General features: G+C 43.9%; 1 protein-coding gene across 2 annotated transcripts in view; it reads right to left on the reverse strand.

Annotated features, from left to right (window-relative positions):
- POLR1B (RNA polymerase I subunit B) overlaps positions 1-676 on the reverse strand; it is a 260,946-nt gene extending 260,270 nt beyond the window's left edge. Inside the window, exon 1 of one of the 2 annotated variants that reach the window (XM_086927218.1) lies at positions 471-676. In XM_086927218.1, coding sequence (XP_086783344.1) covers positions 471-647 — 177 coding nt within the window. In that variant the 5' untranslated portion in view covers positions 648-676. The remainder of the gene's footprint in view (positions 1-470) is intronic. The other variant, XM_086927219.1, reaches the window with a different exon arrangement.
- Between the last annotated feature and the right edge of the window lie 15,753 nt (positions 677-16,429).

Below are 16,429 nucleotides of genomic sequence, written 5' to 3' on the forward strand. Positions count from 1 at the left end.
ACCCAATAACTTTAATAAATCCATTTAACAGTGGACCCCTACCTGGGAGATCTTCTGAGAACATGTTAACAAGCTGAATGGTAATCTATGTGCCATGCAATAAAAATTGCGTACCTTACTGAGTTATGTCAAGTAATTATTGAGCCTTGTCCATTAAAGCTCCGAGAACTTATCTTTTAAGTCAGCAAGCAGTGACAGTATTTCAAGTACGATTTATGTTGTATTGCCACATGGCGGTCAGACTTAGTGTGCACCAGACATTGACACATGAATCATTAAGTAAACTCTTGAGATAACGAGGGGGAGGGGGGGGGGGGTACAAATATCCTGCAAGCCACATTTATAGTGGACATAATTGGAAAGCAACAACGACGACACTTGGAACAAGTGAGATCTTCTGAATCTGCTCTTCTGATGCTGTCTCCCTGATTATGCTCTGTACACGTGCATCCTGCCCATGCCCCTCTCACCTGCGCCGCGCGGCTCAGTCCCTCTCCCAGCGCCTGGTTGATGGAATCGATGTGTGCGCGGGTGAGCTCCTGCAGGGCCGCGCGCTGGGTTTCCTTTGGCAGCCCATAGTTCGGGTCGGTGAGGTGCTTCAAGCTGGGACCGCTGGGCAGACTCCGCCACTTCTTCGCTGGCTCCATGCTGCCTATACAATTCACAAGTAACTCGGACAGACTTCTTCGGTGTCACCACGTGACCCGGAAGCTGTTGAGAGGTTTCTGGGAGTTGTAGTTTCTCACGAAAGGGACTCGGTTTAGCGAACTACAGCTATTGACCACTCTTAGTTTTTGCAGTTTTATATAGCACGAACTCGACCCGAAGGTATTGCGGCGCATTAAATGAGCACCAGTTACGTTACACAGGACACATTTATTTTTGGTTGGCACGGGGAATTTAAGTGGTTTGCCCACAACCGGATGTTGAGCCCATGCCCAGATTCAAACCTGGTTCCACAGCGACTAGGTCCGCAGCTCTGGCCGTTAGGCCACATCCTCTCTCTATGTACGCACTGCAGAATATGTGGAACTATCCACTGCATAAAACAGATTAACTTTGCCTGTTTTTTAGATTGAAATTACCAAATGGAAAAGAGACATTTTTAGCTCACATTTACAGTGGCTTACAATCCAAATATTGCTTTCCATTGATTGGCTTTCTTATCACTCCCATTTGATTGCTTATTTGTTGGCTTTCCTTGTTCCAGATTGTCTATCTTCTGTTTGTCCTCCCATTGGAGCATAGCCTATTTAGAATAATTGTAATAGGTTAAATTGTACCTTCCAACTGCCCAAAATAATTTAGTGATCAACTTTTTTTTAGGTCTGGCATTACATTTGATTTTACTAAAATTATATATCTAATAAATATACCTATTTAAAGGGTGTATGGTTTGTACTTTACTTTGTATGTCCTCCTTTCATCTCCACACCCTCCACATGTACTGAATTCTAGAATGTATTTATTTATTTATTTACAGAGTTTCATATAGCGCTGGCTAGACCCGAAGGTATCAGAGCGCTTTACATGAGAATCAATAATGTAACAGAAAAGTTTAACAATTACACAATACACCAAAAAATAGGCAATACAATTAGGAGAGGAGAGAAAGGAGGGAGAACAGTAGTGGAGGGGGCAGGGGCAGGGGAGGTGAGAAAGGGAGAATAAGGGACGAGACAATAAGGAGAGACGAAAGGAAGTCTGTCTAAAGACCGACTTGGTAGGTGACGACCAAGGAGAGAATCCACGGTCCATCTCATTGGACCTAGCCATAAGCAAATCAGTCTTGGCCCTGCATCTCATGGGAACAGTCCAGCCCAAACTTTTAAGCAAGGTAATCCCTGGACCAGAACAAGTATCCTGGCCCAGGTTTCGGGGCATCATTCCTCATCAGCCAAACTAGCTTGGACCCAGTGGCACAGTGAGCATGGGACGCACGTCTGGGGATACCCTTCCCACTTAGGGCAACAAAAGCAAAAGAAACAAATGATGGATGGAATGCTGAACAATGCAACATTCACCTCAAGTCACAACCATCTGGGTTTAATCCATCGTTCTTTTGCTCACCATGCCATCCCAGTTTGGACCCAGCCATAAGCAAATCAGTCTTGACCCTGCTCCCCATGGGAACAGTCCAGCCTAAACTGCTAAGCCAGGTCCTCCATGGACCAGAAACAAGCATCCTAGGACCGGTTTCAGACATCACCTCCTCATCAGCCAGGCTGGCTTGAATCCAGTGGTGCAGTGAGCACGGAACCCATGTCTAGGCATACCCTTCCCGCTTAGGGTCTTCAGACCTACCTGTATATTATTTTTTGGGCAATGATTTGGAAACTTCAGCCTGGGCTGACGTAGAGTTCAGGACTCATGCAGAAATGTTGGGCATCTCTGCAAGTGTGTTTGCTGTAACAAGGGTTCAGACCAAACATCTTTCCACTGGACAGGCCCTGGATCCTGGAACAATGGACCAGGTGCCTTCCAAGACAGGGAGCAGGATGGGTAAGGCTGTGCCTTCCTCTCAGACTGAGAGTGAGGATCATTCTCTTGAGGGAGATGATCCTAGCCTCTGTGAAGGTAGTGCCTCAGATGAACTTGAACCTGATGAGGTTGACCATGCCACTAGATACTCAGAAGCTATTCTCCTTAGGACCAATACAGCTCCTGTAGTGGCAAGGGCCCTCTTGGGAATTTTTTCCAAAGTGGGCTTCCCTAAGGAGCTCTTAACTGACAGAGGTACAAACTTCATGTCAAGTCATATAACTGCAATGTGGAAAGAGTGTGCAGTGACTTACAAATTCACCACACCCTACCATCCTCAATGCAATGGCCTTGTTGAAAGATTCAACAAGACCCTAATGGGTATGATCATGGGTCTCTCAGAAAAGCTCAGGCGAAAATGGAAATTTCCTACTACCCTGCAGTCTCTTTTCCTACAGATAAGTTCCTTAGAAGGGGGTTGGCTACAGCCCTTTTGAACTTCGGTTTGGACATCCATTTAGGGCCCCCTTGTGTCGTGTGGTGAAGGAGGGATGGGAGTTACCTCTCAAACCTCCAAAACAGGATATAGTGGACTATATACTTGTTTTGCGCTCCCGCATGGCTGAGTACATGAAGAAGGCAAGCAAAAACCTGGAAGCCGGCCAAGAACTTCACAAAGCTTGGCATTACCAAAAGGCTGTCCTGACTGTTTACCAGCCAGGCCAGAAAGTGTGGGTGTTGGAGCCTGCGACCCCAGCAGCTCTACAGGACAAATGGAGTGGACCACACTCTATACTTAAACAAAAGGGTGAGGTCACCTACCTGGTGGACTTTGGCACTCCCAGAAGTCCCCATAGGGTGCTTCATTTGAACAAGCTAAAACCTTTTGTTGACTAAGCTGACAGGGGCTTGCGCATGGCAATTGATGAGGGACAGGAGGAATAGATTCATCCTCTCCATGATCTCCTCTCTCAGAACCCTGATGATGGAGTGGCCTTGGCAGGCGGCCTCACAGATCAATAGCAGATTGATTCCAGGAAAGTCCTCGGTCAATTCAGGCATATGTTTTCTCTGACACCCAGTCAAACCCCTGATGTACCCATGAAGTCGAAACTGGTGAAAGTCTACCTGTTAAGAATAAAATCTACAGATAGCCTGACTTTGCCAGAGATGGCATCAGGACAGAGGTCCAGAAGATGCTGAATTTGGGGGTGATTGAGCCCTCAGATAGACCTTGGGCTAGCCCAGTATTCCTTGTACCTAAACCTCACACCAAGGATATAAAAAGAGAAATTAGGTTTTGTGTAGACTACAGAGGTCTTAATACAATCACTAGGACTGATGCTCATCCAATTCCTAGTATTAAGTATCAATGGGGTTACTCGAAATTCTACCTGACCCGGATAAAACTTTCAGTACAATAAACAATTGGTCACAGCAGCAACAATTTAACAATTAGAAAGAAAGAATTAGTGGCATTCACAACACCTACATCTCAAGTTTTGCAGTAGATGCAATTTGTTTTCAAGGCACAAATCACTTCTTGTAGACAATTCAGTTGTTAAAGCTCTAACAGTCGTGCACTAAAGAAGGAAGGAAGAGGTTTGCCAATTGATTGCAGGGGATCATTTTACCCACAGTCCCAGTACGGATGCTCGTAAGTGTACTCATGACCGTACCTTTCCCGTTGTTGATTTAGAGCATTTTGGTGCCCCCTCACCTAGACTTCACACCCTGATTTGACGTGCTGTTTTACTGATTGGGGGCTTTGCCGCACTGTCATGATGAAGACCCCACACTAAGGACTAAACCACCTAGAACTTTTTAGGGGTCGGAACGTTGACTACTACACACTAATCATACAAGCCATGATGACTGAAATTCATTATCAGTGTCACTACAGTGCTATGTGTATATACTGGAATACTTGGGCTGTTGTAGGCCGGACAGGTTTTACTATGTAAATGTAATGTATATACGTCACATTACCTCTCCCCTTTCAATCTCCCTCACTCACTCACCAGAGCACCAATGTATGTATATCATTATTTTCCACATGTATGAACAACTGAGTAATACAATTCCTTGGGCAGATAAACTTATTGATACATTGGCCTCAGCCAAGTTCTTAAGTACATTTGACCTAACTGTTGGTTACTGGAAAATCAGACTAGCTGAGGAGGCCAAACAAAAAACTGCATTTTCAAAGCCTAGTGGGAATTATCAATGTATTGTGATGCCTTTTGGTTTGAAGAAAGCACCTGCCACATTCCAGAGGACTGTGGACACAGTTCTAACAGGCCTGGAAGCCTATAGTTTAGCATATCCAGATGATATTGTTGTCTTTAGATCTTCCTTGGAGGATCACCTGGTCCACCTTAAGAATGTTTTAGAGGCTCTGCGGAAAGCAGGCCTCACTATCAAGGCTACACTTATTTGGCACTCACTTCATTGTTCAGACATGGCTTAAACAGATGAAGGATGAAAACCCCACACATTTGAGGTGGTGCATTTCCCTACGAGGGATGGACTAAACAGTGGAACAGACCTGGGATTAACCATGCCAATGCAGATGGACTCTCCAGCTATTTCCACTTAGAAAATTAAGACTCAATTGGGCAAGGTTAGTCTCATCTCCTTACTTCTGGGGAGGGGGTAGGAAAGAAGGATCTGCTTTTATGGTTACTCCCCATTTGTTTGCCTGGTGCTAAGCTGTTATTGACTAGTCTGACTTGGATCCTGCTAATCAGGACCCCATTCTATCTGCGTTCTCCCTTAAATTGTTATGTTATGTACTTAGGTACATCCCAGATTGGATACTGGGGTACCCTTAGTATATGGTATTAAGATACCCAGGACATAGGTACCTTAGAGGTCCCCCATGGGCTGAAGGATCCATTATGCCACCCATGGGAGACCATTCATAATGGAACTACAGGCCTGCCATTGCAGCCTGTTTAAGCTGGTGCTAGCACCACTTAATAAAGATATAGATTTCCTATATCTAGATCACTGCACTTAAAACCTATAAGTCTCCGCTAAGCAGGCCTTATCAATCCTGAAGGCAGGGTGCATGGTTCTCAGAGTGAGGATGCCCCTGCATGAACAGGACAACCCTACAGCCTACGGAGTTGATTCTCCTGGGTTGTAAGTGAAGCAGCCACATACTATATAGAGGGGCACCGAGTAATTGCGCATTGACCATCTCGAAACTGGCTGCAACGAATCCTATCATGGTTGGTATCAAATATGTTGGAATTATACCTCCCACACGGTCCACGGTTTGGGAGGTATGATTCCAAGCACTGGAACAGCCCTCCGTTAGGCTCTCAATGCTCCTAGTACCATCCTTCTTGACATGGACAGCACAAAATGGTTGCTGCCGACCAGAGCCACGATTCTGCCCTCCTACTGCTGAGCCAAGCTTGAACAGTGGAAGGCAGAACAATAGGCGTTCTGTAATAGGGAGGTGTACCACCCCCCAGACAGGATTTAGTGGATTGGGGTAGGATGGGTGCGCTTGCCAGCACCACTCAGTTTGCATGAGGGGCACATTTGGTGTCCCAATGCATAGTCCAGTTCAAACCAGCTCTGTGAGCTGTTGGTTCCTGCTCTGGTGCAAAACTGGACAAAGGACATGGGAGTAACCTCCACCCTGTCCAGACCCTCCCCTGGGAGGGTCCTTTGAATTGTCCCAGCCTTTTTTTTAGTGTACTTAAGGATGAACCTGTAGGTGGGTCCCTAGATTCTTCATGGGACAAGATTCAGTTCAGACACCACTTCTTCTACCGTCTGGGCACTCCAAGGCCTGTGGGCATCAAAGACACCTGAAGGAATCTCCCTTGAAGTGAATGAGTCACTTCCCTGCATTCACAGGCATGGCAACTAAGTCGACTGGTCTGCTGATCCTGAGCTCCTCCGGACTCTGTAAGGTTCTGCAACACAGGTATTGGTTCTCCACAGCTCTTGAGGCCTGCCCTGTCCTCTTAACAAGTTTGAGGTCAGTATCCCTCATGGGGTCTGTAATAACGGAACCCCTGTGCAATGTGTCAACTTGCAATTACAAAGGCTAGTTGGCTTTCTTCCAAGAAGATCTTCAGGCTACAAGTAGCCCCAACCCAGAGCATCTTCTGTGACCAGAATCATTGGCCACACCTCATTGTTTTGCATCGTAGCCTGCATCTTTGGTGAGCTGCTGGAAGTCCTCTCGCAACTCCAGTGCCTGTAGGTCCATTTGAGGGTCACCTTTGTTTCTTTTGAGCTCCCCCAATTGCTTGGGGCCTGCCCTGACTTCCCTGTTTGTGGTGAGTCCCCTGGACCATGTTGGTCCCGGCATTGCACCTTCTTTGACTACTGCATTGGTTGTATTTGCCAAGGCTTGTTGGTTCTCCCGCTGGACACCAAACCCTCAGCACTCGACATCCGACGTGGGGAAGCTCGTGCACAGCTCCTGGTCTTCCTCAGGATTGCCTAGTTCTCACAGTTGCAGAGTCAAGGTCATTGTCAACTCTCCTGCAACTCCAGAAATTGGGGGGCATTCGTCTTCCAGATCTCCTGGTCACTCCTGAGTGTCATAGACTCTGTCCCTTCTGCTTGCAGGTACCTCTCAACTAGAATCCACCTTCGGATTCCACCAGACACTTTCTATTTGTCACCAGCGGCACTTTCCTGACTTCCTCCATTGGGTTTGACTGCTGTTTCCAACACCACTTCCCACCTATGCACCCGGCTTCCCTGGTGAAGGAAACATGGGTATTAGGGGATCCATGAGTGGGGTGGCTCTCTAAACATCTATCTATCATTGGGTTTCTTCAGGGTCCACTGGGAAGGGTCCTTTTTCTTTAAAATTCCAACTTCGACTTACATGTAGAGTTGTAGGGAGTACGCTGTCATGTTCCCACACTGCACACGCTCTCGGTGGGGTTCCTAGTCACTCAGCTTCGGTGGTTCCTTGGGTCCCCAGCACTTCTACGTCCTCTCGACATTGCCTTGACCCGAGTCATGGTTCTTATACCACTTTCTTAGTATATGGTTTGGTACCACCCTGGGGCCTGCTGTGTATTTTGTGCAATTTACTGTAGTTATATGCAAAGTATTGTGTGCATTGTGTTTATATCAGTGTAGGAGATATCTAAACCTTTTAGAGAGTATTTTATAATAAATACATATTTTTATGAATACTTTGTGTGCTCCTTTTTCACTTAATCTATACTATAAGAATGCATTCTGGTTAAACAAGCTGCTTTACTTTATTTATTTGTTTATTTTATTTATAAAGTTTTATATAGCGCAAACAAGTTCCCAAGGGATATCAGAGTGCTTTACAATTTGATAGAAGGAAGAACATTAATGCAATATCCACATCGAGTAAGAAATTTAAAAAAAAGACACAAAAATATTCGCAGATTACAGGACAATTGTACCCAGGAGGGTAACACAACCAACAGGTGTAGGCGGGCGACGAGTGGGGATCAACAGTATGCAGTAAAGAAGAGCCATAACAAATAGTGGTACAATGGTAGTAGGAACAATGGCAACGGACTCCTTCTGGACTAAGCCTGGAGGCTGCTCTCCACAAATACTGCTTATAGAGCTTTCTAATGTTGTCTAAGACCTCTGAAATCACCATAAGGGTTGTCTGGACTGGTGCAAGGTGCCCACTTACATTAGTGGACATCATATACCAGGCCAGCTTCACACAATGCTTGTTTTCCGGTCCAGGGAGGGCCTGGCCTAGCAGTTCAGGATTGACAGTTCCCATGGGGAGCAAGGTGAAGGATGATTAGCATATAGCTGGGTACAAACTGGAATTGTGTGACAAGCAAAATAACGATGGATTAAACCCAGACTGGAGGAGAATGTTTGCCAATGTTTAACAGTCCATCCATCATCTTTTTGTGTTAATTTTAATGTATGGTCCGTGACCGTGCTCTTTTCCGGTGTTCTCAGATTTCTCCTGTTGGGCAGTTACGTGCAGGCCTTCACCGGACAAAGACACACTCCTGTGGTCTCCTTTGTTGTATTCAATAAACTCAGGAAGACTTACCTAAAGATGTTTCTGCATCAGTGTTTTCCTCGACTTTACATCTGGTGATGAGCTGCACAGGAGGCCACCATTTTTGTGCTTATTCAAGAATTTTTGGGTACTCAAGAGAGTACCTACGAATTGGTGATGCTGGTCGGACTGGGTGACAGTGGATCATCCCGCAGACTGCTCTTTTGAAGTTTGATATTTTTGCAAGTTTTGGGAGGCTGCGTGTCAGAGCGGTGTCTCACGTACACATTGATTGAGCAAAACTGCGTGTTTTAGAGCGATGTCTCGTGAGAATTCAGAATGAGCGTCCTTTGAATAGGACGTTGGTTCTTTTCAACCTATCATGTGACAATGTCACAGATTCCTACGTTACGGCGGCTATTTTGGATTGAATTGGTTTGCCTTGAAGTGTATTGGATCAGTGACATTTGGACAGAGGAACTAATGAATATGATCGGAACTTCAAATATAAAAAATGAAAAAATTAGAACGTACTCACACTAGTTCAGCCTAGCCAGCAGACTACATAAGCTGTTGACTTGTGGCATTCTGGTTTGGTTTTCAACAGGAATTATTACCTTGTGCTGTGATATTCAACTGTCTGTGCAGTAGGTTTATTAATTTTTAATTGGCTGAATTAACTGGTATTAATCTTTAATATGGCATCTTCCCAATAAGTTGTTCAGCTTGCACGATTTTTACCGCTACCTGGAAAACCTAGAACAGCATGGAAAATTTGGTCTAGCTCCTTTGAGACATTCGTTGTGGTAATTGCTGCAAAGAATTATTTGTGTAAAAAAAAATTTGCACTGCTTTTCAGTTATTTATGAAGTGAGGGACAACAGGGTTTTGATAATAATCTACCTGTGCTAATTCCTCCTGCTGTAGATGGAGATGGTTGAAATGCATACATTGAGGCAGTTCAAAGGTTGAATAGAACATTTCTGGAACAACCTAGCGTCCTGCTGGAAAGATGTAACTTTTTTAAGAGGATGCAGGATCCAGATGAAAAGGTTGAGGAGTAAATATTGGCTTTAAGGAACTGGACTACTAATTGCAATTTAGGAGCTGGACTAGATAAATATATAAGGGACACATTTGTTTACAAATAAAAATCAATCAATCGACCAATCAATAACATTTATAGAGCGCGCTACTCACCCGCTAGAGTCTCAAGGCGCTGGGAAGGAGGGGGGGCGCTACTGCTCGAAAAGCCAGGTCTTGAGGTGCTTCCTGAAGGAGAGATGGTCCTGGGTGAGTCGCAGGTGGGTGGGGAGGGTGTTCAAGTCTTTGCCGCCAGGTAGGAGAAGGATCTTCCTCCGGTGGTGGCTCTGCAGGTCCGTGGGACGGTGGCGAGGGCGAGGCTGGCGGAGCGGAGCTGGCCGGTTGGCGTGTAGAACGAAAGGCGGTTGTTGAGGTATTCTGGGCCTAAGTCATGGAGAGCCTTGTGTGCGTGGGCGGGGGATGTCCAGGACGAGTCGTACTGATGCGATCTGGATGCTCGGGAGTGTTTTCTGTAGTTTGGCAGTGGTCCCAACGTAGTGGGCATTCCCGTAATCCAGACGGCTGGTGACCAGGGCCTGGGTGACAGTTTTCATGGTTCTAGTGGGGATCCCTCGGAAGATTTTACGGAGCATGCGGAGGGTGTTGAAGCAGGAGGAAGTCACAGCGTTAACTTGTCTGGCCATCGTGATGGAGGAGTCAAGGATGAAGCCCAGGTTGTGTGCGTGGTCCGTGGGCTTGGGTGGGGGGCCCAGGGCAGGGGGCCACCAGGAGTCATCCCAGGCGGAGATGGATGAGCCGAGGATGAGTACTTCCGTCAGCTTCAGGCGGCTAAGCTTCATCCAGTCCGCGATGTCTTTCATGCCGTCCTGGAAGTTGGCTTTGGCGGAGGCGGGGTCGTTGGTGAGGGAGAGGATCAGTTGGGTGTCGTCGGCATAGGAGATGATGTTGAGGTTGTGCTTGCGTGCGATGGCTGCGAGGGGGCTCATGTAGACATTGAAGAGGGTGGGGCTGAGCGAGGAGCCTTGAGGTGCACCGCAGATGATCTTGGTGGCTTCTGCGAGGAAGGGCGGGAGATGGACTCTTTGAGTTCTGTTGGAGAGGAAGAAGGTGATCCATTCCTGGGCCTTTCCTTGGATCCCGGCGTGGTGGAGGCGGGTTGTCAGGGTGCGGTGGCAGACAGTGTCGAATGCAGCCGAAAGGTCGAGGAGGATGAGGGCGGCGGTTTCTCCGTTGTCAAGCAGGGTCCTGATGTCATCGGTGGCTGCAATGAGGGTGGTCTCGGTGCTGTGGTTCGCTCGGAATCCAGACTGCGATGGGTCGAGGGAGCCGTTCATCTCAAGGAAGGCTGTCAGCTGTTTGTTGACGGTTTTCTCGATGACTTTTGCGGGGAAGGGGAGGAGCGAGATGGGGCGGAAGTTCTTGAGGTCTGTGGGGTCTGCGGTGGGTTTCTTCAGGAGGGCGTTGATCTCTGCATGCTCTTCCAGTTCTCCGGGAAGGTGGCGGATGCGAAGGAGTTGTTGATGATGTCCCGGAGTTTGGGTGCGATGATGGAGTCGGCTTTGTTGAAGATGTGGTATGGGCAGGGATCGGCTGGGGAGAAAAACAAGAGCATATTCTGCGTTGTAGAGAGCCTTCTCTTACAGAAGTGATAAATATTGCCAACGGAATTGAACATGCCATTGTTTCTTCGAAATATATTGTGAAGGAGACACCCATCATTTTTATATGGTTAATTTGATTCATGGAGAAGAATCAGTTAATGCATTATAATATAGAAACAGAGCTAACAGACCTCCTCAAAAGGAAACTAGCACAATGTGTTTCAGGTATGGCTCACATTCACCTCTAAGTAATAGCCCCACATGTCCAATTCTGTTAAGAACTATATTAAATGTCACAAGTTTGGCCACTTTTAATATGTATGCAGAGGAAAAAATATTCTGCAAGTGAGCAATGTTCAAATGTATGAAACCCAAGTTAAGGATGAATGTGTGCATGGTAAATTCTTGCAGAGTGAATAAAATAAATGCTCTTAACTGTTGATACAGGTGTAACATGCCTCGTTAGCTATAAGGTAAAAGAACCATTTTGTCAAGTTGCACTGGATGATTTGAATATTAACATGATGGCGGACTCTGGTGCCCCTGTCACCATCATTTCTGATCAACATTTTACACATATTGGTCTTCTAATGCTTTACTTCAACAAACTCATATACTTCCCAAAGTATTTGGAGATAATGAGATTGATATGTTGGCTTATTTCCATGAACATTTAACGTGTTTGAGCAGACATGTTTACACAAAAGTTTATGTAGCAATAAAGGGCGAGAATATTGGTGGGCGGCAGGATCTAGCCAAAATGGGTTTGAAACTTGTTCCAGGTTCCAAAAATCCCATTCTATTGAAGGATTTACAAGTTGCCCAACTGACAAACGTAGAGGATGTCGAGAATTATTTACAAAAGTTCTCCTGAAGTATTTGACAGTAAAATTGGTAGAAATCACCTGGCATGAACATATGATAAAGCTCAGACAAAATGCTATTTCAATTGTTCACAAGGCTAGACCAATCCCCCTAAATGTGAGAGAGATGATCGTAATCAGTTATGGATGGTGTGACTGTTTACACAGATCCCTCAGAGTGGAACCGTCCCACTGTAGTAGTGCGCATGAAAAGTGGGGATATCCGTTTGTGTGTGCACTCTCAATAAAAATATTGTAGTGGACTGTCACCCAATCCCAATGATTCAGGATCTACTGGCCGGTATTGTGGGGTCATAATATTTCAGTCTCTTGGATCTACGATCTACTTACACCCAAATCCCTTTGACCTCGGAGTCTTCTGATCTCACAACTTTTGTAACCTTTTGGGGTGCACACATTTCTTAGTTTGCCTTTAGGCTTAGCCTCACAGCCAGTGTTTTCCAGAAAGTAATGGATCACATTCTGAGCGGAATTGTTAGTGTACAAGCTTATCAAGACAATGACCTGATATTTTCAAATACCAAATTGCATCCCTTGACTATCTTTTAAAAACTGTTAACCATTTTTAAAGAGGTTGAAATCAATTCAATTCAGTTCAATTCTTCTTTATTCGATCTTTGTATTGGTCATAAAAGCATAAGATAAAACAATACAATAAAATATTAAAATATACATAAAAAAGGTATTGTCACATCATTAAAATCTCATTAAAATGCTACAGTAGTTCAAAGAGAGTCACTACAGTGCACAATCCTAATAACCGCTAAAATACCTATTTAACTACTCTCCATAGATTTTCTACTATGGATGGCCATATTGAGAAGGCAACAAAAATTAAAGCAAATTTTAGGGCTATTTAACTGTTGAAGGTAAGCTAATGCAATCCTACATTTTGGAAAAACAGTCTTAGTTAATAAAGGTTTGACACACAATCGGGAAAACTTGCGATGGAAACCACAGAAGAACGTGAAGTGCAATAAAGTCTGTTCCGACTTGTAATTGCAGGGATGGGGGGAGGGGAACTGCTGTACTCTACATGCCTTCTATTCCATGAACAAAGCTAGACACCAAACCGACCTAAATCTAAATAAAAGGGACCTTTCCCCTCTGGTTAGCTCTAATGGTAAATAACGTGCAATATCACATGCTGCAAACACAAAATAGTAGAATAGTAGTGACAGATAGTATGCTTACTGATAGTATGTTTATGATTAACCAATTTTTTTTTAAATAGTTGTATTGATCAAATCAGGGACACTAAACACTTCAGAAATTCCGATGTCACCCAGAGTTGCGAGGACATAATGTAGCCAAGGTATAGCAAAGCCCTTGTCCAGGTCAAGGCGGTCTTCAATAACTGCCCTATTAAAGCTAGCCTCCTTGTTGCTCCACACACTCACCCATAACAAAAGGGGGGCTAATTTAATATGATAATATATACAATTTAATATGATCTATTATTTACTCTAAATTTATTTCAGAGTCTAAGATAAAATTGGAGCTTGAGGGTGGGAGATTTGAGAATTTCCTACAGATTCTATTCTCTTCCACCTGAATTTGTGGCTGCATTATGAATCCCCCAAATCCCAGCTCGATAGGGGACTGCAGGTACACATTGCAGTGGGTACATTTTAAGGAAAGGAGAGATAGTAGCCCTGCCACCCCTCTTGGCTAAATTTAGAAGGAAGTATGCTGCCCTACCCAGTTTGCGACGGGCAGCAATAACTTGCATCTGCCAGGAATTGCTTGCATCAAAAGCCAGCCTGAGGGAACTGAATTTGTGACTGCACTTAGCTGCTTGTCACCCAGATTTAATACTGGCATAACTTTCCTACCCGGACCATACGCCATAATGTGTGACTTCTCAATTCATAAAAAAACACACAGGATTCCACCAAATTATGAAGGGCTTAGGGAGTTCTAGACAGCAGCACAGCATTGTCAGCACATAGTGAAGCCGGTATGGCTAAATTGGGAATTTTCTGTACGCACTTGGTCGAACTTAATAGAGAAGCGTTCAGATCATTGATATATAGGATAAATAATAACTGTGCTAACACGCACCCCTGGTGCACACCACTGGCAAGGCGAAGGTATCGCAAAGTTCACTTGATTGACCATCCCAGACATTTGCAGTCAGATTTTCACCGAGACCTTTTAAGAAATTCACCAATGCAATGTCTACCTCTAAATCAATTAAAAACAGAAATAGTATGGTTCTACTAGTCAAAAGAGGTGGAGAGATCCATGAAGGTTAGGTACAGTGGACAGCACCTGGCGGTTATATACTCACTTATAATCAGATGCAAATTCAGGCACTGATCCACTGTACCCAGCCCAGGACGAAAGCCATTTTGACATTTGGATAGAATACTGTTTTTTGCAGCCCATGTCTGCAGGTGACTGAAAACAACCCTCTCAGTATCTTTATACAAATGTCGAGCAGAGAGATAAGTCTATAACATTTGGGTGACGCCCTATCGCCTTTTTAAAAATGATGTTGGAATCACATTAGGAATTCACAAAGGTAGCAAAGTGTTTAACTGATGATTTTGAATATTTGGGTCACACCATCACATGTTTCAGGAATAAAACCTAAATTCTCTCTCACACAAGCAATTTCAGAAGTACCTTACCCTAAGGACAAAGACACATTAAGATCATTCTTGAGGGTGACTGAGTATTGTTCTAGGTTTCTACCAGGATATGCTCAGGTTCTTCAACCTTTGTGTTTGTTGCTTTAAAAAGGTGTTCCTTTTAGTTGGTAAACTGATGCCAATAATGCATTTCAGTAAGGGGAAAACAAATGTCAAAGCACCAGTGTTGTCATCATACATTTCTGGTCAAAAATGTATTCTTCCCATTCAAGCCAACACGGTCGAGGTGTTGTTTTATGTCCATGGATATCAGGCAAGGAGCATACCATGGTTTTGCTTCCAGAAGCTTAAAGCAGGTGGAATTGATAGAGCCCAGAAACTAAAATTCTTTATAAATGATGACTAAATCCACTATCACACTTACCAATCAATACCAAAATTGATAGAGCCCAGAAACTAAAATTCTTTATAAATGATGACTCAATCCACTATCACACTTACCAATCAATACCAGGCCCATAAACATAGTGAGTGAGGTGAATGGATACTATATGTTATAATTGAACTCGTTTCAAAAAACAAAACCAGCTTGTCATTTTAAAAAGTGTATTAAAACATATTTAAGAAAACTTAGATTTGGAACTTTACTAAGCAAGCATTAGAAAAAGTCATAAGAAAGTTTTATTCAGCATTTTTAAAAGAGAGTTTAATTCAAGATAATATTATTCACTAGCAGAAATAAGTGAAAAGAGCATTTCCAAAACCTAACTGTCTCCCTGTCTCTACCCTCATCACCTGGAAACAAAGTCTTTAAAAAGTCACCTTTCCTTACGTGTATTCATCGGACAGCAGAACACGTCCTTCTGGAATCAAGAGCGTAAGCCAAAAGTTTGCAGCTAACGCCTATTCTTATACTCTAAAATAAGCTGAGCTAACTATTTTTCACATTCCAACAGCTGAATTCTGGCTCTCCATTGGCTGAATCACCTCACGCCACAGTAAACTGTGACATCTTCCACCACGAGACCAGGCTTTACACAAAGTCATTGTCCATGCACAGAATCCTGGCGACAGTTCCTTAATCCGCTACATTTTGTAGCAAAAATGTTCAAGCAATATGAAATCTTGTCACGTCTCTTCCTCTTAGCCTTGAGCCAGACCGTTCTGAACTTTCGTGGCACATCCAAACCCACTCCACAGAGTTGTCTTCAGCAGTTCATTTTTTTAAACTTTCATAATAAAAGGCTTTTCTTCCACTTCAGAATAAAGTTGTCTCATGTGGGTTTGCATCAGCAGGCCTTTTCTGCGCTGCTTCTGATTGCGTCACTGCGCCACTTTCAGCCTGCGTCACTTTTTCAGAAAACTATTATTTAAACAAACACAAAAGAATAATTAATTCAGGTAAAACAAACCCTTCTGTTACCCACCCTTTCCCTGCTAGTAATTAACCCATTAATAAATGACAACTAGCAGAAGCAAAGAAATAAAGCAACAGATATAATAACTACTATTCTTCATGTAATCCAGCTTTATGTTTCTGAAAGAGTAAAAAGATGATTAAATAATACACAAACAGACAAACACAACATAGGACATACATGTAAGCACATATAAAAGCACATGCCATGAATGATCAGCTGCATGTTAATAGTGACAAAGACAATAGGACAGACATAAAAAACAGGACAATATTAATAATGTGTTACAAAAACAGACTTGCAAATGCAACAAAGGCACATATAATTAGTTTCCCGCGTGTTCATGTGTGGTGCAAACTTAATCTAGGTTGGATTAATAAAACAAATCATGCAAACACTCATTAATATA

The sequence above is a fragment of the Lissotriton vulgaris genome, chromosome 6, assembly GCF_964263255.1.
Source record: "Lissotriton vulgaris chromosome 6, aLisVul1.2, whole genome shotgun sequence".
Taxonomy (NCBI): Eukaryota; Metazoa; Chordata; class Amphibia; order Caudata; family Salamandridae; genus Lissotriton; species Lissotriton vulgaris.